This window comes from Apteryx mantelli, chromosome 10 (assembly GCF_036417845.1).
Source record: "Apteryx mantelli isolate bAptMan1 chromosome 10, bAptMan1.hap1, whole genome shotgun sequence".
Taxonomy (NCBI): Eukaryota; Metazoa; Chordata; class Aves; order Apterygiformes; family Apterygidae; genus Apteryx; species Apteryx mantelli.
In genome coordinates, this window is record NC_089987.1 from 24,772,662 (window position 1) to 24,796,734 (window position 24,073).

The following is a 24,073-nucleotide window of genomic DNA, read 5'->3' on the forward strand; positions in this document are numbered from 1 at the left end:
GAAAAAGCATTGTTTTGCCCTTATGCTCAAATTGCTCCCTTCTTCATTCCTGATATCTTCTGTACTTAAGTAAAAGGTTAGGGACGTTTTAAATAAGAACTTCAGCTTGAATACAATTTGGAGCTATTTTTTACACTTAAAGTTCCTCTGTGAGTTGAACAGGCTCTGCACAAGCAGAATAAATTGCAGAATTTGAGAAAGTGTTTACAGTTCCTGCACTGAAACAAAAAACATATAGTGGAAGTAGCAGATACAGTATTTCAGATATTTTTAGTAACATCTCTGAAGTTTATTACCAAAATATAATAACCATGGCATGAGGTGTAGAACAGCCATGCATGAAAGACATTGGGTAAAAAAAGGAAGTCACAAACAGGAAAGCCAGCTGGTTTTCACCAGCAAACAAGTCCTAAGGAAGGATTACATTAAATAGAAAAGGATGCATACAACATGGCAAAATCCTGTATCAAAGTGATTTAGCAGAGCTAAGGGTAAATCAGATACCGTATGAATATATTTACCGAAGAAATTAAAAGTTGATGTAAAGAACAAAAAGCAAATGGTTTCTACACAAAACACGTGTGATCCACTCCTCTGCATCACAAAAAGATGTAGGTTGTGTGCCAGCTTCCCCCCCTCCCCGAACAACCCCGTGTTAAGATATGCAATAAAAACATATTTAGCAATGAGCTAAAGGTCTTCATCTCCACAAATGCAGTTCCTTAAAAAGGCACGCGAGCAAAAGGCAAGCTCTGGAGGGGAAATGGCTCGGAAACGTGTCTTTGCAGGCCTGTAGCTCGGACCAAGTTTAAGCAAGTGACAAAACTTGATGCGAGGCCGGCGACAGCCCAGGTGCGCCGCGCCACCGCGTGTTGCCGGTCCCGACCGAGCCCCGCGCCGGCCGTTCCCGTGGGGCAGCGTGAGGACCCCTCCGGGGCGGGCTGAAGCCCCGCGGGCGCCCCGGGCCCGAGGCGCGGGCGCCGCGCGGGGGGGACGGCGGCCCTGCCGCGGGGCACTCGCTCGCCGGGAGCGACGGGAGGGCGGCGGCGGGGCAGCGCGGCGAGAGCGGGCGCCCCCCAGCCGTGCCCGCGTCCCGGTGCTGCATGGCGCTGCTCAGCCTGCCTTGCAGAGGGAGCTCGAGTCCCGCTCTGCGCCTCGCAGCGCCTCTCACTCCGTAGCACACGCCAGCGCAGCAAGGCGGCGGCCGGCAGGAGCGGGACACGCAGCCGCCGCCACCGCGTCCGCCCCGCGACCAGGCGCCGGCCGGACACCGAGCGAGGCCAGGGGCACCGGACGGAGCGCGCCGGGCCGAGCCCCGCAGAGGTTCGCGCGGGGAAGGCGGGAGGGGAAGCGGCCGCGGTCGGGCGGGTGGGGAGCGGGCCAGGCCCGGATCGGCGGGGCGGGGAAGGCGGGGGAGGGGAGAGGAAGGGAAGGGAAGGGGGGGGTGCCGGCGGCTCGCGCGGCGGGGAGGGGGCGGTAATTAGCCCCGGTGGTTCGGCGGAGGAGACAAAGGAAAGAAAATGGAGTCGGGGCCGGCGGCTCGGCGGCGGCCTGCCCGGGCGGGGGCGCCGGGAAGGGAGGCCCGGGCAGGCCGCAGCCCAGCGCCGCGCTGTGGGGAATGGCGGCGGTGGCAGGCAGGCGCCGGCCGCGCTGGGGACGATAGAGGGAGACAAAGCCCCCTGCTTCCCCGGCGGCGGCCGCTGCGGGGCCCCAGCCGAACCGGAGCCCCATCGTGACACCTAGAGGCCGGAGAAAGCGACTGCAAACCCCCCGCCACCGCTTACCTGCGCCCGCACCCTGCCGAGCTCGCTCGGGCCGCCGGGCCCCGCCGCCGCCCCGCGCCGCCCCGGGCCCCGCGGAGCCGCCGCGCCCCGCACGCCCCGCCGCGGCCGCCGCTAGCGCCCAGCACCAGCTCGCGGTTTAATCGCTCCACAGTCGCTTCGGACACAAAATGGCGGCGGGCGGGCGGAGTGCGCCTGCGCGAGCGCGGCTGCCGCGGCCGCCGGCCGAAGCAGGGAGGGGTGGGAGGGGGAGGCGGGCCGGCCGCGCGGGGAAGCGGCCGCGCGGGGCAGGCTGGGAGGGCGGATGGGAGGGGAAAAGGGGGCGCGAATCGCGCGCCAACTTTAAACGTGGGGCCGTGGCCGCGTCGTCACTCGGCCGCGCGTGAGCACGCACAGACGCCTTGCGGCTTGCGTGCGTGCGTCACGCGCCGCTGAGGGCGTGACGTCAGCTGGTGTGGCGGGAGGCTGTGCCGGAGCCGGGCTCGCCGCGGCCGCTCCCCTCAGGCCGTCCCCCGGTGGTGCTCGGCCGGTCCGGGCTGGCAGACAGCTGGGCGGTGTGGTGGCATGGCCTCGCTGTGTGGAGCTGCGGGGGGCCCGCGTGGCCCTGCCCGGGCCGAGCTGGTGGGCGCCGTGGGAGCCCCGTGGGGACTGGAGGCTGTGGCCCACTTCCCCTTTGCTGCCTGCAGCCTGGTGGCCCTCACGGCCTGCACGCTCAGCACGCTGCACCCCAGCTGCGCAGGATCTTGGGCGTGTTGCCCTTACCTGCAACCCCAAAACCCCAACCATGCCCACCTGTGGCTCTGCACGCCTCTTTTAATCTGTACTGAAACTTCCAGGCCTATTAGATCAGGAAACATGCTAGAGTTCCTGAGACCATCAAGTGATTGAAAAAGGAGCACTTGAGGCCATAGCAAAAGACCAGACTGAAATTACTGCATTGGTCTGCACTGTGGAAGACTTAACAAGCTGAAAGACCAAAGCTTTTCATTCGCTGGGAGGGGAGTTAATACTGTCTCAAACTAGTGTCGCTAGGAAACTTATGGGACAACTTCATAAATGGCAAGTTATGGGAATTAGATGGTATTTCTGGTGGTTGCAAAGGAACTTGGACTTGCCAAACTAGCAGTCAAGTGGAATATAACTTATTGCTCAAATTAGCTTAAATACTGGAGGAACTGAAGATGGTAAATGTGTCAGTTAGCTCCCAACAGGGATCTTCTAGAAAATTTATTGGTAAGTTTGATCCCTGCCCATCAAAACTTAGACAAAACTACCTCTGTCTACAACTTGTCCTGCCCTGCCCTTTTGAAGCAGCCACAGCATTAGTAGTGAGATGTATGAATTTATACTACATAACATATGTGGGCGTGGTGCACTGTTCCTTGCTGAAAGTGGCCAGTGGATTGTGCATTGGGATGGTTCTTAATTTTTACATCTTAGGTGGTTCTGAAGTGTAGTGGTGAAAGCCCTGCAGTGAAACAGGAAAGTGAAACAAAAAAGGCTTCTATAAGTACATAAGCAGCAAAAGAAAGGCTAGGGAAAATGTGGGCCTGCTACAAAATGGGGCAGGGACCCTGGTGACAAAGGACACCAAAAAGGCAGAAGTACTGAATGCCTTCTTTACCTCAGACTTAACGGGTGGAGGAGGATCAGGTTAGGGAACACTGAAAACAGGTGGACATATGTCCACAGACCCTGATGGGATGCACCTGTGAGTGCTGAGGGAGCTGGCTGATGCTATTGTGAAGCTACTCTTAATTATCTTTAAAGGGTCATGGTGATGGTGAGAAATTCCTGAGGACTGGAGGAGAGCAAATGTCACTCCTATCATCAAGGGCAAGAATGAGGATCTGGGGAACTACAGGTCAGTCAGCCTCACCTCAATCTGTCGGAAGGTGATGAAGCAACTAATCGTGGATACTGTTTCCAGACATACGAAGGACTGAAAGATGATTGAGAGTAGTCAGCATAGATATACAAAGGGGAATTTGTGCTCAGCCAACCTGATTGCCTTCTATGATGAGATGGCTGTCTTGGTGAATGAGAGGAGAGCACTTGAGGTTGTTTACCTTGACTTCAGTAAGGCTTTTGACACCATCTCCCATAATGTCCTCCCAGACAAGCTGATGAAGTGCAGGCTAGATAAGTGGTCACTGAGGTGGACTGAAAACTGGCTGAACTGCTGGACTCAGAGGATTGTGATCTGTGGCACAAAGTACAGCTAGAGGCTAGTCACTAGGGGTCACTAGGAGTCAATCCTGGGGCCAGTACTGTTTAATATCTTCATTAATGACTTGGATGATGGGAGCAAATGCACCCTCGGCAAGGTTGCAGATGTCACAAAACTGGGAGGAGTGGCTGATAGGTGAGATGGTTGTGGTGCCATTCAGAGGGACCTCACAGGCTAGAGAGAGAGGCAGAGAGGAACCTCATGAAGTTCAGCAAGGGAAATGCAAAGTCCTGCACCTGGGGAGGAATAACCTCATGCACCAGTACAGCCTGGGGGCTGACCAGCTGGAGAGCAGCCCTGCAGACAAGAACCTGGGAGTCCTGGTGGACAATAAGTTGACCATGAGCCAGCAATGTGCCCTTGTGACAACAGAAGGCCATCAGGGCTGCATTAGGAAGAGCCCTTCCAGCAGGTCGAGGGAGGTAACCCTTGCCCTCTGCTCAGCCCTGGTGAGGCCACATCTGGAGTACTGTGTCCAATACTGTGCTTGCAGTACAAGAAAGACATAGATTTACTGGAGTGAGTCCAGCAAAGGGCCACAAAGATGATGAAGGGCCTGGAGCATCTCTCATATGAGGAAAGGCTGACAGAGCTGGGACTGTTTAGCCTGGAGAAGAGAAGGCTCCGGGGGTTATTATCAATGTGTGTAAACAGCTGGGAGAGTGTAAAGAGGATAGGTCCAGACACTTCTCAGTGGTGCCCAGTGGCAGGTCAAGAGGCAATGAGCACAAACTGAAACACAGGAAATTCTGTTTGAACATAAGAAAACACTTTACTGTGAGGGTGGTTGAATGTTGGAACAGGTTGCCCAGCGAGGTTGTGGAGTCTCTATCCTTGGAGATATTCAAAACCTGACTGGATAGTGTCCTGGGCAACGTGCTCTAGTTGACCCTTGCTTGAGCAGGGGGTTTGGATCAGATGATCTCCAGAGACCCTTCCAACCTCAACTATTCTGTGGTTCTATGAAACCTAAATAAAGTTTCTGTGAATAAATGAAGATCACTTTCACAAGGGGGAGTGGTGAGCAAAGACACATTCTTAGAAAGCATATGGGCTCTTGTGTCCTTCGTGGTGTGACATTTTCTGCATCTTCCTGTGTTACAGAATCTTCTGGGTTTAACATATTTTTTCATCTCCAGTAGCATTGCTGAAGACCCAGTAGCTGATTGACAGGCAAACTGAGAGGAAGAGAAATTTCCATGAGCTTGTGCTACATCCTCTTTGTATTCTCTTACCATAAAAACATGTGAAATGAAGCTAGGGTAATGAGTAAAAATATTAATAATTTTAAATTAAGATGCATTGGCAGGAAGTTAAATTTCTTCCTCCTTTTACTCACCTATCCTTCCCAGGAGGCAGGGAACAAAGGCCGGGAATTCAGAAAGAAGATTAAATGTAAAGTAACCTGAGCATAAACCCATGCTCCTAGGACTAAGGAATTATAAGGATGTTGCAGTTGAAACTGATTTTTAAAATCTTGCCCCAGATTTTCACCTCTTGAGATGTCATTGCAGGGCAGAGTTAAAGCTGTTCAGCAGCCTAGGCTTTACCTCAACCTGCTTAGCAAGTGACAAAAATATCAGACATAAGTAGCATACATTAGCATATGTAAATTGTGTCCTTAAATCATAGTCCGAATAATGTTTATGTCTTGTTTAGCTGGGGTATACAGGAAAGGAGAAGGATCTGGCAGACTGCTGTTTTGTGAAGAGGTATTTAGGATGAGAGATGGCGGTGAGAGAGGATTAGGTCCTGAGTCTTACTGTGTCCCTGCTTTAAAGGTTTTTCTTGCCCAAGATGTCCCAGGCCTTGCAAAGCAGGGCATCGGTGACAGTGCCATGGGGAGCATTAGGAGCACTGATGCTCCTTTCCTCTTGACAACTGAGACCAAGTTCGCTTCTGAGGATTAGGACATGAGACTGAGTCCATTAATTCATTACAACAGAGGAACTGTAGCATATCAAAGAGCCAGAGGGGATGAGCTGTGACTGGTTGAATCACTAGGATGCAGCTCCCTTTCTTCAACCTCTGCTGAAGGAGGGAAATTTTAGTTACAATGCACTGTCAAAAAGTGGCCGTTAGTTGTAAGCAGTGATAGGGTGTAGCCCACAACCATGACCTCCATGGGTCTTAATTGCATGAAAAGTTTGAAGAATCTGTTATTCTGTTAATATCATTTCTGGGGAAAAGAGATCCTGTAGTGTGAATTTCTTAAAAGAGTCATTTACATTTATTGAAAGATGTCAAACCATCAATTCTCATGCTGTAATTTTGGGGAGAATGGCATATCTTTCATGTATAGATGTAAATCTTGCTTTAAGCTCAGAACTTAGTTCAGGCACTAATCAAAACAGAGGAACTGTATCTGCATGCTAAGATAACTTTTTATGTTCCTTTAAATACTCACACAGGCCCAGGAATAAATGGATTTTAATGACCCATCCACCTTTTGTTTGTAGCTGTCCTATGACAAACTACTGCTTGTCTTTTGTATCAGGAATCTATCTCACTGCTTAGGAAATTGAAGTTGTTCTTGCAGACACCTGTTCCTGGATTTCTCTAAGTCAGAAGTGTATCAAACCATCTATCAGCATGTGCTGGGGGCGCGACTGACCTATTAATCATGAATTCCTCACTCAGAGGTGCTTTTGAGCTGATAGGCAGAACATTCAAACCTTTGCAATGCCCCCAGCTTCAGTCATAGTTGAGGGTAGTCAGTATCCCTGAAAATCAGCCTCCTAGCATGTTCAGATTAGTGACCCAGGAGCAGAGGTTGCTTCTTTAAAAGTTGTCTGAGTGTGGCCTTTCCCAAACACGCCTTGCCCTGGAGCAGAACAGCAAGGACTAAGCTGCGGAGATCCCAGCTCCTTGATGAGGCCCCCAGATGAGCTCACTCCCCTTGTTTCCTGCTCTTAGTAACTCTGCTTCAATGGCCCTCAAACCGTACAAGACCTCAGGGCTCACCCTTTCTTTGACCCGTTCTAAGGAGGAAAATAGCCAGATTTGAGAGCTGGCATTAAACTGAGTTTTGGAGAGTGCCTGGAGCAGACTTTGGTCTCTGTCTGAGATGAGGTCCCAGCCATCTCCCAAGGAATGGTCCTTGGAGAAACAGACCCATGATATACATACTCGACAGCCCCGCATAAAACAAGTCATTGGTCTTGACAAGGCTGTTCCTCTACCATGGCTAAACACAGACTACTTTACTGTTTGAATTATTTCTTTCTAACTGCCCAGAAGTCCACGTGTGTAATGAATGTCTTGAAAACGTAGTTTCATACAAGCCTAGGATACACTAACAGGTTCAAATTTGAGGCTGCTCAAGCAGGAGATTCCCAAAATGGATAACACTGTTGTGGGGATTTGCTACAGGCCACCTGATCAGGAAGAAGAATTAGATGAGGCCTTCTACAGACAGCTGGAAGTAGCTTCACGTTCATACTGGAGGGACAACACAGCAAGGCACAAGCAATCTAGGAGGTTCCTGTAGAGCATTGATGATAACTTCCTGATAAATGTGATAGAGGAGCCAACGAGGAGAGGTGCTCTACTGGCCCTTGTACTTACAAACAAGGAAGGGCTGGTTGGAGATGTGAAGGTTGGGGACAACCTTGGCTGCAGTGACCATAAGATGGTGTAGTTCAGGATCCTGTGAGGAGGGAGCAGGACAAAATTGCAGGATCACAAGCCTGAGCTTCAGAAGAGTAGACTTTGGCCTCTTCAGGAACCTGCCTGGAAGAATCCCATGGGATGGGGCCCTAGAAGGAAGAGGGGTCCAAGAAAGATGGTTGATATTCAAGGATCTCCTCCTCCAAGCTCAAGAATGGTCCATCCCAATGAACAAGAAGTCAAGCAAAGAGAGCAGGAGACCTGCATGGATGAAAAAGGAGCTCCTGGCAAAACTCAAACAGAAGAATGAAGTATACTGAAGGTGGAAGCAGGGACAGGTAACATGGGAGGAATATAGGGATGTTGTCTGAGTATGCAGGGAAGGGGCTAGGATTGCCAAGGCCCATCTGGAGTTTAATCTGGCTAGACATGTCAAGGAAAACAAGGGCTGCTATAAATACATCAGTAACAAAAGGAAGACTAGGGGAAATGTGGGACTGCTGCTGAATGGTGCAGGGACTCTGGTGACAAAGGATACAGAGAAGGCATACTGAATGTCTTCTTTTCCTCAGTCTTTACTGGTAAGACTGGCCCTCAAGAATCCCAGGACCTGGAGACCAGGGTTAAAGTCTGGAGAAAGGAAGACTTTCCCTTGGTGGAGGAGGATTCCGTTAGGGATCACTTAAGCAAACTGGACATACATAAGTCCATGGTCCCTGATGGGTTACACCCACAAGTGCTGAGGGAGCTGGCTGATGTCATTGCAAGGCCACTCTCAATCATCTTTGAAAGGTCATGGCGATCAGGAAAGGTATCTGAGAACTGGAAGAAAGCAAATGTCACTCCAGTCTTCAAAAAGGGCAAGAAGGAGGGAACTACAGGCCAGTCAGCTTCTCCTCCATCCCTGGAAAGGTGATGGAGCAGCTAATCCTGACTACCATTTCCAAGCATTGTGAAGGATAAGAAGGTGATCATGAGTAGTCAGCATGGCTTCACAAAGGGGAAATCACGCTTAAGCAACCTGAAAGCCTTCTATGATGGATTGACTGGCTGTGTAGATGAGGGGAGAGCAGTGGATGTTGTCTACCTTGACTTCAGCAAGGCTTTTGACACTGTCTCCCATAACATCCTCATAGACAAGCTCAGGGAGTGTGGGCTAGATGAGTGGACAGGGAGGTGGATTGAGAAGTGGCAGAATGGCAGAGCTCAGAGGGTTGTGATCAGCGGCACAGAGTCTAGTTGGAGGCCTGTAGCTAGCGGTGTCCCCCAGGGTTCAGCACTTGGTTCAGTCTTGTTCAACTTCCTCACCAATGACCTGGATGAAGGGACAGAGTGCACCCTCAGCAAGTTTGCTGATGGTACCAAACTGGGAGGAGGGGCTGATACACCAGAGGACTGTGCTGCCATTCGGAGGGACCTCGACAGGCTGGAGAGGTGGGCAGAGAGGAACCTCATGAAGTTCAACAAAGGCGAGTGCAGAGAGAATGCACCCAGGGAGAAATAACCCCACGCACCAGCCTGGGGGCTGACCTGCTGGAGAGCAGCCCTGCAGAGAGGGACCTGGGGGTCCCGGTGGACAGCTGGTTGACCATGCGCCAGCAATGTGCTCTCATGGCCAAGATGGCCAATGGTATCCTGGGCTGCATTAGGAAGAGCCTTGCCAGCAGGTTGAGGGAGGTGATCCTTGCCCTCTGCTCGGCCCTGGTGAGGCCACACCTGGAGTACTGTGTCCAGTTCTGGGCTTCCCACTATAAGAGAGACTTGGAGCTACTGGAGCGAGTCCAGCGGAGGGCTGCGAAGATGAGGAAGGGCCTGGAGCATCTTTCATAGGAGGGAAGGCTGTGAGAGCTGGGCCTCTTCAGCCTGGAGAAGAGAAGACTGAGGGGGGATCTCATCAGTGTGTATAAATATCTGAAGGGAGGGTGTCAAGAGGATGGGGCCAGGCTCTTTTCAGTGGTGCCCAGTGAGAGGACGAGAGGCAAATGGGCACAAACTGAAACACAGGAAGTTCTGTCTGAACATAAGGAAAAACTTCTTTACTGTGATGGTTACAGAGACTAGAAGAGGTTGCCCAGGAAGGCTGTGGAGTCTCCATCCTTGGAGATATTCAAAAGCCGTCTGGACAGGGTCCTGGGCAATGTGCTGTAGGTGACCCTGCTTGAGCAGGGAGGTTGGACTAGCTGATGTCCAGAGGTCCCTTCCAACCTCAACCGTTCTGTGATTCTGTGTGAATCTGGGAAAATGGAACCACCTAAAAATGACTTGGCATCAAGATTTGAGTCATTTCTTAGACATGAAGGACCATCAGAGCTTGGGACACTCCGAAGTAGCAGTGTCCACTTGGAGTCATTCTAGCTGATGTTCTGAGTGTCACTGAACCCATATCCTTGACAACTGCGTCAGCCCAGATGCAGAGCAGGAGAGGGTACGTTAGCTGGTTAGTTGTTTCCTGCTAGCAGGTGCTCCTCAGGATGCTACCCCAAGAGCAGCAGGTAAAAGCCAATACTGTAAAGTTCCCCAGAATCCACATGGACCCCTTTAACTCAAAGAAAAACAGCAGTAAATGGGGAAAAGGAAAGTCTTTCTAAAGCCAGAGCCCATGGATAATGTGACCATGACACAGACACCCTCCCACTGACTGCGGCTCATACAAGAAAAGCAAGTAGCTGCAACGCTCATTGGTGCTGCTGAGCACAAGCACGTCCAAAAGAGAGAGATGTGCTTTAAGCGCTGACACAGATTTGGCTGACAAACTTGGTGCTGGAATACTGTCTTCTTTGGAATAGCAAACATGCCACTGCAAAACACACTCTGTGGTGCTGTGTCCAGGAAGCTCGCTCTGCAGAGTGGTGTAGTTCCTATGCAAGGGCTGGAGGACATGTCAAATCCCAGAGTGCAGTTCCCTGGCTCTTCAAATAGCTGGCTTTTGTGACAGTCATCCTGCCCCTTCCCAGCCCTCAGAAAAACAAGCAGGATGCAAACTGCAGTGAATGTTTTAAGTGAGTCCCATTCAAAAGACAAGACTTTTTTAGATAATGTTAATTCCAGTTAAATGGCAATCCTGCAATTCCAGGTGACCTGGCAATGTCCATGGGGCAGAGGTCCTTGGTGATGCTGGCATAGACCCATTTGGAGCAAAGGCAGGCAATAGATTCCTAAATTAATCTTTTTTCTTTTTTTTTCCAGATGTTCCCAAAGCCACATAAATAAGGAGATTATTCCTTGCAGTTCCAGGAGCAGAGTCATTTTGTCCTGGGGATGCTGACATGCAGTGCCCTGCCTGCCTTGACAGAAAGCTACTTTCTTGCTCAGATCTCTGCAGCCAAGGTATAGATTATCTTGGAAGTTGGTATTGTGCTGCAGGGATGGGGCTAGGTTTTGGCAGAGCAAGGAGAACACCCACTTAGATGAATGGATTGAATTTGTGGCTCTGACTGCTGGAGTGATGGGCTGTTTTTATTTCCAGGGATTATTCTGAGGGAAAAGAAACTGAACCAAAAATACAAGATGTCTGGGCCACTTTCCACCTCTGGAGTGCTCTTGCCCCAGAGTTTTCCCACTGCAGTATGTGCCAATTGGGACCCATATCTATGCTCTTGCTGCCTACAGTGCCTGACAGTGCAGTACCCAATACTTTGGGAGAATCACTGTACTTTCCTCTTAGGGCCCCTCCAACCCACCCCTCAGCAGGTGAAATAAGGTTAAGCTAGCAGCGACACAACAAAGCATCCTCTGGTTATACTGTTTCTGCAGTCTCCTCTACAGATAAAAACCACTTCCAGAAGTGCTTCCTCTGAAAGCAACTCACAGACAGTCATGGGCACCAGGCTTGGCTAATGTGGCACCGTGTCTGCTTGATGCTGCTCTGTGCCATGCACCTAGTATAGACATGGCAAAGATGTGGGCAAGAGCTGTCTTGCGCCATCAGTTTGCCAGGCTACCCAACCTCTGCCCACAGATCCACTGTGCTCCAGCCCAGCTCCCAGCACGGGAGAGTGCCTGGGTGCTGCCCCTCACTGCCAACAAGGTACTTCCCGACATCTTGCACTAAAGAGTTGTCCTGTCTGGGACATCCTATGCACCAAGACACGCTGTCATCCTTCCTGCAGAACCTCCTCCCCAACAAGGGGACATGCAGCTCTGCTAGCAGCCCCTCACCGTGCAAAGCAGAGAGCAGAACCCAAGAGCCTGATCCCCCGGTACTGCTGGACCACATTTTTGGCAGTGTGGGCCATGGCAGGCCCCTGCCTGGAGCCAGCAGGGAGGCTTCCCAGCACTGGCGATCTGTCCCTTGTTCCTCAGGCCTGCGCTCACCCTGGAACAAGCAGCACATGAAGGGCAGGAACAGGTCACCTAGAGAGGTTGTGGAGTCTCCACCCTTGGAGATATTCAGACCCCGACTGGACACAGTTTTGGGCAACCTGCTCTAGTTGACCCTGCTTTGAGCAGGGGGAATGGACAACCATCTCCAAAGGTCCCTTCCGACTTTTACTATTGTATGATTCTATGATCCTTTGCAGCTCAGTGCCACTGCAGCCAGATCCACTGTTCTTGCCATTGAGAGGAAACCCAAGAGGTGCTAAATACCTGTGGGGATGTTTTGAAAACCAGTTCAGCTCAGCAAGCTCTGGTCCTGGCTCCACTACTGCCTGGCACCATGGTGCATTCCCACCCCAGGCATGGACCAGAGTAGAAACTAGGGCTGCCCTGGAAATAGCAGTGGTGTTGCAGGGGAATATCCTGATTTCCAGGGCTTGGGGACAGCCTTAAGCCTGCCTGCCCAGCCCATCATGCAGGTAGCAATCACCTCCCTTCTCTGAGGGCAAACCCTGTACGCTTTGTTGGGCACCAGCTCCACTGGGACCCTGCTGTGTCTTGCAGCAGCCCCACAGCACAGCATCAGCATGCACAACTCATGCCAGCTTGAGTGAGGTTTCCCATGCCTAGCAGGCAAGGGTTTGCATAAGTTTTTGCAACATCTTAGCAATTCTTGCAAAGCTCAGAGAGGGTGGAAACTTCTTCCATTGCTTAAAAAGCTTCCTGCTCTCCTTTTGGTGAAACCAAAGTCACTGTGGGAGCAAGCTGGTGAGGACCTGCTCCCCTGCTGCATTTGCCGCACATGGCTACGGGCAGTTCCCACCATGAGTTCCCTGGCTTTCCAAACACCTGAGACACACCCAGTTGAGTCTAACTTTGTCACTCAGTCCACAAACATTTCTCTGTGGAACGCTGAATCAAGGCACATTGAAAAAGACAACACTAGCAATGACATTCAAATCATCACAGTGTCAGTATTCCTGGAGGGCAGGACAGCAAAGGCACACTGCAGGCCCAGGCAGTGCTGTGCACTGCTGGGGCAATCCCCTCTGCCCTGGCTGTGCTGTGCCAGGAAGACCAAGACTCCTGCTTGGCCCCACACATCACCTCTGTGCCTTATGCTGGAGGGGAGCAACCCAGTCTCCTCTTCCCTTGCACAGCTGGCTGCAAAAGGTGCCTGCCAGCTCTGAGAGCTGGCTCAGGCTAGGACTGGCCGCTGCCTGCGTGGCCTAGCAGCCCCATGGCACACATCTCCGGTACACCGACAGCCCTTTGTGTTGCCCAGCTGTGGCACGGGAATGGCTGGCAGCTGAGGGGTGGGTGAGGACTGCCAGCTCCCCAGCACAGCTCAGTGCACCCAGCTGCAGCTAGGCCATGCTAGATAGCACAGTTGCATCCCATGACAACCCTCCAGCCCACCAGTCAGCCATGCTAACCACTAGCTTACACTGCCCCTAGGCAATGGAGCTCCAGAAACACCCACACAATGACACCATCGCTCATTAAAGGTTTGTTTTTATTTCTGGTTTAAAATCAAAATTAGTCATTCTCTGTAATTACATTATATATAGATTTATAGAGACATTATAGAAAAGGATTTTTTGCTTTTGTTTTTCTGCAAAAATTTGTAAATAAAAAATAAAACCAAAAAAAAGGTGGCAGCTTCTGTCCATCTGTCTGTCCATCCCTCTGTTGCTCCTCCTGCCCCTGCCCTCCACAGTGCTTCCCAAGAGACTGGGAAAGGCTCTAGGCTGGGGCCATATCTCACTGCACTCCCTACAGCCAGGCCTGGGGAGGGACAGGAGCACATGGAGCTGGAAAGAAGAAATGCCAGCAGAATATATTAATATCTCATATATCATTTTATTTAAGTCCTGGGGACTCCAGGTGGCAAAGGGTGACAGTCCCCACAGCCCAGGAAACTCCTGGAAAGAAACAGCATCGTTTCCAAAGTGCAGGTCCTTCCAGGGAAGGGCATGTGCCCTTGAGCAACAGGAAGGGAAGTGGCAGAGAAGTCCAGTACATCTCTGCCTTGCTCCGGTCCCAGCAGCTGTAGCCAACGATGGGGCAGGTAGGGCAAGCTCCCTGGCAATTTAAATAGCAATCAAAGGGTGAGAGGTGCAGCGAGCCCCCCTGCCCTGGGGTGCCTACAGGGCACCCCAAATGGCCAGTGTCTAGGGGCAGGGGAAGCGGTGCTCTGTAAGGCAGTGAGCGGCTGCGGCAAGCTGCTGGTAGGGGTAATACTGCAGTACGCTGCTGAGGGTGGGAGCCTCTGGGTGCTGGCTTGGCCCAGTCCATGCAAGCCCAGGCCAGCCCAGTGGTGCCTCTGCCCTGAGGGATGGCAGGCAGGTGTGTGTGGTGTCTCAGAAAGCTGTACTGGCCATGCTGGCTGGTGCAAAGATCCTCGGGAGGCTGTCCAGGGTCTCCTCCAGCCGCCGGTGAGCCGATTTACCGTCCTCCCCTGCAAATACAGGCCACGGTCAGTGAACCAAAATTCTGGAGCTCTGGCCCTTGCTCATCCCCAGCCACCTTTCCTTGCCTGGAAGGGGGAATGTGGCTAATGCCTGGTGGAGTTGAGCCTGGGTGACATGGCCACAGAGCACAGAAACTGCTCTTGCCCCACTCAGCACACCCTTGGACAAGGTCCCAGCTGGGATCAGGCTCACGAAGTCCCCAGGGCTCTTGTATTCGATTCAGACATTGTAAAGCCTGTTCTCCAGCTGCCTGCTGCACCACGCCCATGCAAGACAGGGATCACCCGCAGCTCAGCTTCAGGAGCACTGGTTGCTGACCCCACTCACCTGCGGAGAGCCCAGGCAAGGCAAATGGGCCAAGGCTTGGGCTGTACCAGATGCAGGCAGGGGCGGCATTTCTCAAACAGCCGTGCATGTCTGTGTGTGCTCGCTCCAGTATCCCAGAGGCTCCCCAAGACCCCCTGCATACATGCAGGGACACAGATGTCCATGCTGCAAACTGGCCCAGAGATCTCTGCCCTGACACCCCACCCAACACAGATCTGCACACAGCGGCCATCCCCCAGCGGGAAGTTGTGACATGGACAATCTGCTGCACAACAGGACACAAGGTGCCTACATGTGCCGGGTGTGCCATGGGGATGGGCTCTACAAACAGCCAACACACACAGACTCCAAAACATGACATGGCTGACAGGCTCTAAGACGAGACACTCGTGAGCAAAGCAACAGGAGCAGGGACCAGGGATGAGGATGGCTCACATGTCCCAACCTGTGCAGCAGCTGTCACGACCCGGAGGCCTAGTAACCCACTCAGATGGTTCTCTCAGTGCCATCTAGCAAATAATAAATAACAACCACGCTTAGCACTCTGTGGCTGGGGGCACTTCCAGCCTTCAATGCCCACCACCAATCTGCTCTTGCCTGGGCAGAGCTTGAACACAAGGGAAGACATGAGCCAGAGCACATAGGGCTAGGCAGGGACAAGCCCAGGACACCCTTCTCCCACAGGCAGTGCCAGCGCATGGCACTGGGAGATGCCCCTTGGGAGCCCTGAGTGGGGAGAGAGCAAAGCAATGCAGCAGGGCACTCACCACACAGCATCAGGCTCTGCTTGGCTGCCTCCCGCACAGGCTCCTTGTCAGTTTGGCACAGGTAAACCAGCTGCTCGATGCTCTCCTTGGCCTGCAGGAGTGGGGGCAAAGGGCTAAATGTGGCTGGGAGACCTGGCAACATGCACACAGCCCGGAAGAGAAGGCAGCATGGATTGCTGCAGCTCTATGGCAGATACCAGGCTGGCATGGGTGTGTCCCAAAGCCCCCGTAGAGCTCTCCCTCCTCCTCCTGCCCAGTCTCGGACAGGAAAATCCCTTGACTCTGTCCCTTCCCTCCCCAGTTCCCCTCTGGGCCTGCCCCTGCCTGGTTCTCCATTGCATTTGGGGCCCCCCCAGCTCCCTTATCTCAGGAGCAGGGGCATGTGCAGCAACCACTGAGGCAGCACCAGGCAACCCTTGGACACATCCAATTCCTCTTTGTCCACCCTGCAGCCAGGCCAGTCCTGGGACTGAACTGGCACAAGTGTCTGGGCTTCTCCCTGTAGCTTTCTTACCTTGAGACAGCCCAGTGCTGCACACCCTGCCACACGCGTTTGTACCTCCTCATCCTCCAGCTGGTCCAGGTAACACACGAGGGCCTGGGGGAGAGCGGGTGTCAGTGCTGTGCCCTCGGCTGTGGCAAATGTGGGAGGCAGCACCCCTTGGCAGCACCACCAGCCCACCTCATCCCAGGCCTGCCTGCAACATACCCGTTGGCGGAAGCGGGGGTTTTCAGCCAGGCTGCGGAGTTGGGCCGACACAGCGCTCACCACCTTGCTGTTGCCCTCCACGAGGAGCAGGCTCAGTGCCTTCAGTCCCTCCTTCTTGAGGCGGCCCTCAGGCACGCGTTTCAGGGCCCGCAGCACCACGTCCTGGTCGTCTGAGTTCAGGTTTTGCGCCAGCAGCACTGCAGGGAATGGCCTGCTCAGCTGGAGTGCCGAGAGCCTGGCGGCATTGCCCATGTGCCCCTGCCTCCTCCCAGGGCTGCTCAGGTTCAGGGAGCTCAGCCCTGGGCACCCTGCAACCACACTGGGCAGAGGGAGCCCCCATGCAGGGTATTCACAGGGGCACTACCCAGCATGGGGCTGCAGGGGCACCCAAGCCGAGATGCCAGGAGAGGTGCAGAGAGCACAGACCCAAGGGAGCCTGGGAAAGCAGCATGGGAGTGTGCTGTGCACCAGGGATGGATCAGGCCTGATTACCCACTCCAAAGATGGCTGAACCCCTGGATGATGCCCCGGGGCAGGCTGTGGAGTTGTTACAGGTTGCTCTTCCATGGCATGGGTGCAAGATCCCCTGGCGCCCCTGCTTAGGGCTGGGCACTGCCATGCCAGGGCCTCACAAGAGTGGGAGGGCACCCACCTTCCTCTGCCAGCTCCATCACATAGGCGTCCAGCACCAGGGCACCGAGTGACTCAAAGTGGCTCCAGTACTGGAAGACGGTGACCTGCTCACTCTGGGCACTGCCAGGTCGCCGGGGCAGCCGTCGATTCAGCACATCCTCCACCAGCTTCACACACACTGTAGGGAAGGGCCCAAGTCAGTGTGCATGGCACCCCTGGACACCCTGTTGGTCTCTCCAGGGCTCCTGGAGCACCCACAATGCCCCAGCTGGGGTCAATGAGAGGTGCTGGCAATTCCCTTCCTGAGCACCCTCAGGTGCCTACTCACCTGCATCAGCCAGACCAGGGTGCCGCTCGTTGATAAGCGCTGCGTACTGGGTGCTCAGCACCTGCAGGAACCGCTCTACAGGGCAGGTGTAGACATTGGGTACCTCCACACAGAGGTCCCAAAGGGGCAGCACTCCCTCCTTCTGTGTTGAGAACTGCACCACTGTGGGGATATACGCTGTCAAGCCTCTTCTGAGCCCCAGCAGCTGGCAGGCACCTCCTGCCTTCCTGCTGGCACAGCCCCCTGCTGCCAAGCCAGGCCCATAAGAGGGGGGCCAGGCCCAACGCAGCCCCGGGGGGGGGGGGTGGCATAGACAGGTCCCTCTGCCATGTGCCTTTACCTTCGGCAGCAGAGCCAGCTGCTCCCAATCGTTCCTCTGTTAGCTGGCACACGATCTCCAGCACCTGTGCCTCCCGCAGCAACCTGTCCAGGGCGTACATCTCCCGGCACCGCAGGGGCCCAAAGGTGCCCAGCTTCTGCAAGGCACAGGCAAACCACTGACTTTAGGGACAGAGCCTGGCACCCAGATCACAGCATTGGCATAGCCCTCCAGGCTGTGGTAAGAGCAGCCTCGAGGAGAGTTTTTGGAGCTACCCAGTCTGCCAGGCTCTGCTGGGGTCCCACAGCCCACCCCAGTGCCTGTCAGCCTCAGGACATGCCCCACTGCTGTGCCCCGGCCCCTGCTCTCACCAGCAGCAGGCAGTTGCAGTTGTTGAGATGAAGCACCAGGGACTTATCCAAGAACTCGTTGCCAGTACTCATGGGGTCTGTGCTGCCCTCAGAGCAGCTGCACAAACCAGCATCGTCTGCCCCCGTCTCACCAGTGCTGGGGGCCCCACTCCCACGCCGGGGTTTGCCAGGCCTCCTGTGAGCCAGGGAGAGATGAGACCATTAGGTCAGTGCAGGAAATCCAGACCCAGCCCTTCCCCACCCATCATTGCAGGAGAAACACTGGGCAGAGTTTCTATAGGACCTACAATATTCATTTGAGCTGCTCAGGGCTGGGCAAAGGAGCAGATCCCAGTAGCACAGGGCACATGGGCTGTCTCTCAACCCAGCCCCAGGGAGACGAGACCCCAGAGAGATATGGGGCGGCATTGTGCTCCCCAGACAGGTTGGATCCCACCACACCTCAAGCTAGGCCTGCCCTGAGGTGAGGCAGGCCAGTCTGACCACACTAGGGCCCCCAGTGCAGAGAGGCACCACATCAGAGGTGGACACTCCTGTCCCAGCTGCCCCAGGGCTGCATCCTGCCCTGTACTGTCCTGAACCCTGCTGCTGCGCACCTCTCGTCCCGGATGGCCTCCTCCTCAGAGCCCTCAGAGTCATCCATGTCAGAGGTATTGAGGAAGCTGAAGCTCTCCAGTGCGTGCTCCACCGTGAGGCTGATGCTGGAGGCCCGGCTGAGGAACACACCCTGCTTGTGCTGTGGAGGAGGGCATGACTTCGTCAGACCCTGGCATGCAAGCCAGGATGGCCTGGCACCCTCATCCCTGTGTACCGCCAGCCAGGATGGCTCTGCCATCCTTGTCCCCAGGCTCTGCCAGCTGGGATGGCCCCAGCACCCTCATCTCTGTGCCCTGCCAGCTGGGATGGCCCTACCGCCCTCATCCCCAGGTACTGCTGTGGACTCCCTCTGAGGCCCCCTCACCAGCAAGATCTCCTCCAGGTGTTTGAGCTCCCGTTCAAGGGGCTGCAGCTCTGGGAACTGTCCCCGATAGTCATCCAGGGCTGAGCCCAAGAGGCTGATGGCCTCCTCCAAGCCTGAGTCCACGGCCTTCACTCGTGGGACCTCAGGAGGACCGGCAGGCAGGATTGGGGTGTGGGTGGGCATCTCCTCCACAGAGGTGTGTGCCGGGGCTGGGGCCTGTGTGGGGGCCTTGGTGTCACAGCCACCCTGCACCGGTGCTTGGCTCACCACCGGCTCTACCCGCGTGGCCTCCATCTCACAGGCCTCAGCCCATGACACCATGATGCGGGGCTTGGCCTCGAGGCCTCTGTCCTGTCCTGCCCAGGTTGCCGGCACCACTTTTGAGGCACCACGGAGGGAGTCTGTGTCTGGCTCGCCTGGGCCAGAGTCCTCTGGGCTTGGAGAGGGCTCCCACATGCACTCCACAGCCTTGGCCTCCATCGTGGTGTCCAGGCTGGCTTCGCTGATGTGGCTCAGAGTCCGGGAGTAGGGCACGTGCCCATTGGCCACCACATCCTTCTTGGAGCTGCCTTGCTCCTCTGGCTGGTTGGGCAGCCCTGGTCCAGCGGGGATGCTGACTCCAGCCCCTGCCTCCTGCTGCTGGGAGAAGGAAATCTCGATGGCAGGGGCCGAGGCCTGCACCTCTGGCTGCACGATAGGCTTGTGCACAGTGTGGCGGGTACTGCCTGACAGCTGGGGGCTCGAGGAATCATCTGATGACTCCGAGGAGATGGACCAGGCTGTGCCGTTCTCCAGCTCCTCCTGGCGCCGCAGCATGTTCTGGGAAGGGAAAGGACACAGTGCATCAGCTGGGCACCTCCTGTGGCCGCCCAGCTCCTCGGGGCATTGCCCTCACCTGGGCTGCCTTCCCCTCCCATTGAGGGGGCCAGGATATGCCTGAGCCAGAAAGCACTGAGGCTACTGCAACCCTTGGGGCTGGTGCTCCGGGGATCTCATGGGGCCAGAGCAGAGATCAACCCCCTCCAGCTGCAGGAGCCTGGGCCCCAGGAGCTGCTGGCTCATGCCTCTTGCCCAACCTGGCTCCACAGGCCCAGCAAGGAGGAAGGCGAAGGCCTGGCACACCATGGCCATATTGCCCATGTGCTGCTTCCCCTTCAAGTCCCAGATCCCACACCACACTGAGGAAGAACCCAGGAGTCCTGCTGCTTAGACCCCACTGCACATGCTCTGGTTTGCTGGGCACCATTCCAGGATGCTGGAAGCTCCCCGGTGCTACGGGGAGGTCTGGCGCAGAGGAGGTGCAACACACGCAGAGCGCAGCCACGCTACACGCCACAGCTACAAGGACAGCTATGGCCCCGCCACCAGCCTGCAGGGGGCAGCACCAGCCAGCACGCCACGTCACACCAACGCCACGCCAATGCCACCAGTGCGGGGACACGGACACACCTTCTACTCACTACTGCCTGGCTCTCACATGAGGGCTCATAGATGGAGGAGCAGGTCCAGCCCACACAGCCAGTGCTCCCCGAGCTTGTGGCTGGGCTCCAGTGGAAGCTGAGGACACTAGTGCTCACTGCGGCAGCATCCCTGGTGGCTCTATCCCCTCATGCCAGCCAGGGCCCCAGCTGGCAAGATCAGGCCCTCAGCTGGCAGGATTAGGACCTTGGCCTTCGGAAAGGGCTAGTGAGTAGGAGGCAAGGAGTGGCTATCACTACTGCAGAACAGCCAAGCCATTGGGCTAAGCTACAGGCCAGCTCCAGCCCTCGCACTTACACAGCCCTGCTGCGGCCATCTCCCAAGCTCGACCGAGGAGACGTCGCCGCAGGAGCAGCTCTGAGACAGCTTCTCGAAGAGTGCCTCCCGAAAGATATCCAACAAGGACCAGCCGTGCTTGTCGGCTGCCTGCGCTGGGCTCTTGGGCGGAGAGAAGAGGAGCCGTGATCACAGGAGAAGTAGGGGCTTACAGGCTAGTGTTGGGAGGCCGTGGACAGATGGATGGAGCACGGGGTGCAGAGGGACAAGGGGCTGCCCCCTTCCATCTCCCCTGAGCCGTGCCATCCAGCGGGACCTAGCGGGGCCCACATAAGTCGACGGAGTGGCTGGGCGGACACATGCCCGCACACTCCCCTCTGTGCGCCAGATCACCCGCATGGTGGGCAGCTCTGCCTCGCACCGCACTTACATAGAAAGCCTGCTCCCGCAGGGATGGCGTGTCAGGTGGGCTCTGGTTGTATGTGGAGAACCGCTTGTTCACTGCGGAGGCCTTGTTGACGGTGCTGGCTGCTGAGGGCTGGTCGTCCTTGTCGAAGGGGCTGGTGAGCAGAGCAGAGAGATGAAGGGTGCAGGCCAAATGATGGGGTCCTGACCCAGCTCTACAGTGAGCAGGAGGGGTACTGGGGCAGGCAAGGCCCTGCAGCCCTATTCAGTCCACCTCTGGCACCCCACAACTGCAACCCAGGTTTGGGATGGGGGAGAACCCAGGGCAGGCCAGCTCTCGCCATGCCATGCCAGGCATCCCAGCCCTGCCGTGCCCTGCCAGGGATGCCTACTGAGCTACTCACTTCCAGGTCACCTCCAGGCTGAGTTTGATGGTACCCAAGTCATTGATATCCACAGCCACTACCTGGGGTAGAGCTGCAAAGAGGTCCTTAGTCTCACATGACACATTGCCCACCACGACATGGTTGGCCAGGCTCTTAAGCTCCGTCACCTGGGGAAGGAAGGAGAAGAGAGGATGAGATGAAGGCACTGAATGCTAGACACACAGCATCCCTGCTGTTGCCAGGATGCCACCACCATGGGACAGCATCCCCTCCACCCTCCCCAGCAAGGATTAGGTTTAGGTCCTGGAGGCAATCCTTGGAGAGATGCAATGTGGTAGTTGGGCTGCAGCAAGCAGGGAACCCCCATTGGCTCCCAGTGCTGCGTCTGGTGTGCTCTCCTCCCACAGGCAGCCCACGGCTTTTTATATGTGTTTAGAGCACAGCTTTCCCTCAGGGCATGGCATAACCTCTGCTGCTGTTCCCCTACACAGCTCCCAGGGCAGCTCTGGCCAGGAAAGGTGGCACAGTGCCTGTCAGCCCACACTGTCCCTGCCTCCTCTCTGCTCTATCCACAGAGCCCTGTACCTTGATGGAGAGGAACTCGGTGACGAGGGGCAAGAAAACCATCTCCTCGCTGTCCCACACCTGCTTGCTGTTCACCTCAATGCGCCCCCGCAACTTCCACCGTTGCCGTCCGTACTTCATGAAGATCTGGGGAGAGAGCAGAGGCATGAGGGCAGGGGGAAATACAGTACCAGGATGGCGGGTGCTCTCCACCCCTCCCAGGGCACGTCCAGGGCCCCATGCCACCCACCACAGACCCACAGCATGCCAGCCCAGCCAGTGTCGGTACGCCAGGTCAGGGCCTGTCTGTACACCCCCAGGCACAGTAAGGACCACAGGGATGGAGGACAGCAGAGCCTGATCCATGTTCCAGAGGTCCCACAAACCTCATACTGGTCACCAGCGCACAGCCGGGCAAAACCTGCCAGTCCTGCAAGAGAAGACGGAGGGGCGTCAGTGCATGGCTGAGTCCATGGCTGGCACGAAGCAGTCAGTGGGCCAGGCTGGAGGGGGATGTGTTACCTTTCATCCGGACGTGGAACTCGCCCAGCTGACTCTCCAACTCACTCTCCAACAGGCACATGTTCTGGGGGCAGAGGGATGGAGAGCACCTGTCAGCAGCAACCCCCAGGCTCAGCACCCACTCGACCTACCCCATGCCAGGCACCTCACCTCTGTGTACTCCTTGTAGCCCTTGCTGGCCTCGGCCAGGCTCTCACGTGCCTCTCGGCTGCCCGGTGACCCTGTGCTGTAAGCCTTGACCATGTTGTGGGCCCCATCACGGAGTCGCCGCTGGATGCAATAGGCCTCATAGAGCTCATCTATCTGCAAGGACAGGCTCAGAGTTGCAGTGAGGGGCAGGGTGCTGTGCTGGGAGGGCCAAACAGCAGGCAGGGACTGTGGGCTGGCCAGCACCGACCTGCTGGCTCCTGGCAGGCTCCGGAAGCTGTGCCTTAAGGCTTTCTTCAGCCAGTCTCCAGGGCACCCTGCTCATGCAGGACCATGTGCCTGGTGGGACAGCACATGGCTGCATTTGTGCCAAGACACAGGTGCAGAGCAGGCTGAGTGGGGCCAAGGCACAAGTTTGCCTTGGCATTGCTGAAGCACGACTGATGTGAGGAACAAGCCGGGAGCCAGGTGGGGAAGAGTCCCACATTCCCAATGCTGCAAGGAAGCTGGAAGCCCACAGGCCCACAAAGTTTACCCCAGCTCCCAGTTCTTACCTTGCTAGCATGAAATTCCAGGCGACGCAGGAAGCGCTCAATTGACTTGACTTGCTGGAAGAGCAGAGGAAACAGCATGAGAGGCAAAAGAAACCCTCCTGAGAGGGGTAGCAGGCCAGGATGTGCCCAGACCAGGCACCGTGCTGCATGCCCATGCCATGGGTTGGGACATGCCCTGGTCATTGGCCCTGCTGTGTGCAGGGCACTGCAGAGGGGTAGCTGGTGGTGAGCAGAGCAGAAGCCGAGCTTGCAGCCATGAGCTGGCAGCATCCTACAGCCTCCCCTGCTCTGTAGGGTCTCCCAGGAGAACAGGCCAGGTTCCATGGTGCTCTTCTCCCATGTTCACCCACGCTCAGAGCTAACCCACAGCAAGCACTCACCAACCACAGCTGCTGCTTGCAAGAAGCTGGCTATAAGTCCCTGCCTGTCCCTGCTTCATCCTCTGCCCAGAGAGCCCCAATCCCATGCTGCAGGCACTCTGTCATGCAGGAAAGGGAGGGCAGGTACTGGACAATGGGGTGCCGCTAGCAGAGAAGGGGCTTGCAGCAGCACATTCCTGGCCCTAGGATGGGAGAGGCAAGGGTGACAGGACACTGCTCCCACTTACCTTATCCAGGTCATAGAGAAAGCCCTGGAGGAGAGAGGAGAGAGGAGAGGGGTAAGATGCAGCACAAAGCCAGCTCTGCCCAAAGAGACCCGGCACGTCGCACAACCACCACCCATAGCATGTCAGCGCAGACATGCAGCACCCAGCCAGGGCTGGAGGGATGTGCACGACAGTAGAATAGGAGCCCTGCACAGCCCAACATCAGAGCCCGGTAGGGCCCTGAATGCCGTCATAGGAAGAGGCTCTGCCCCGGGGCACAGATGGACAATGAGTTGCCCCAGCCATGACCAGGAAGCAAAGTGCTGCT

General features: G+C 55.5%; 2 protein-coding genes and 1 long non-coding RNA gene across 8 annotated transcripts in view; 1 reads left to right on the forward strand and 2 right to left on the reverse strand.

The window, feature by feature from the left end:
- The window catches only part of CTCF (CCCTC-binding factor), a 36,996-nt gene extending 35,152 nt beyond the window's left edge, over positions 1 to 1,844 (reverse strand). The window contains exon 1 of one of the 2 annotated variants that reach the window (XM_067302800.1): positions 1,785 to 1,844. The gene's annotated coding sequence lies outside the window, so the exon portion shown is untranslated. The remainder of the gene's footprint in view (positions 1 to 1,784) is intronic. The other variant, XM_067302802.1, reaches the window with a different exon arrangement.
- LOC136992861 (uncharacterized) lies at positions 1,039 to 13,356 on the forward strand. Its single transcript, XR_010885308.1, has 3 exons — positions 1,039 to 1,323; positions 3,552 to 3,645; positions 10,807 to 13,356. It is a non-coding gene; the product is annotated as an uncharacterized lncRNA (long non-coding RNA).
- A 79-nt stretch (positions 13,357 to 13,435) lies between these two features.
- Positions 13,436 to 24,073, reverse strand: part of RIPOR1 (RHO family interacting cell polarization regulator 1) — a 38,259-nt gene continuing 27,621 nt past the window's right edge. For 4 of the 5 annotated variants that reach the window (XM_067302794.1, XM_067302795.1, XM_067302792.1 and 1 more), the window contains exons 5-22: positions 23,767 to 23,790; positions 23,160 to 23,213; positions 22,609 to 22,761; positions 22,459 to 22,522; positions 22,323 to 22,366; positions 21,958 to 22,083; positions 21,391 to 21,539; positions 21,012 to 21,141; positions 18,827 to 19,645; positions 18,462 to 18,601; positions 17,866 to 18,040; positions 17,516 to 17,651; positions 17,176 to 17,337; positions 16,867 to 17,025; positions 16,215 to 16,411; positions 16,020 to 16,103; positions 15,506 to 15,596; positions 13,436 to 14,398 (exon numbers count right to left, since the gene is read on the reverse strand). In XM_067302794.1, coding sequence (XP_067158895.1) covers positions 14,301 to 14,398; positions 15,506 to 15,596; positions 16,020 to 16,103; positions 16,215 to 16,411; positions 16,867 to 17,025; positions 17,176 to 17,337; positions 17,516 to 17,651; positions 17,866 to 18,040; positions 18,462 to 18,601; positions 18,827 to 19,645; positions 21,012 to 21,141; positions 21,391 to 21,539; positions 21,958 to 22,083; positions 22,323 to 22,366; positions 22,459 to 22,522; positions 22,609 to 22,761; positions 23,160 to 23,213; positions 23,767 to 23,790 — 2,805 coding nt within the window. In that variant the 3' untranslated portion in view covers positions 13,436 to 14,300. The remainder of the gene's footprint in view (positions 14,399 to 15,505; positions 15,597 to 16,019; positions 16,104 to 16,214; positions 16,412 to 16,866; positions 17,026 to 17,175; positions 17,338 to 17,515; positions 17,652 to 17,865; positions 18,041 to 18,461; positions 18,602 to 18,826; positions 19,646 to 21,011; positions 21,142 to 21,390; positions 21,540 to 21,957; positions 22,084 to 22,322; positions 22,367 to 22,458; positions 22,523 to 22,608; positions 22,762 to 23,159; positions 23,214 to 23,766; positions 23,791 to 24,073) is intronic. The other variant, XM_067302797.1, reaches the window with a different exon arrangement.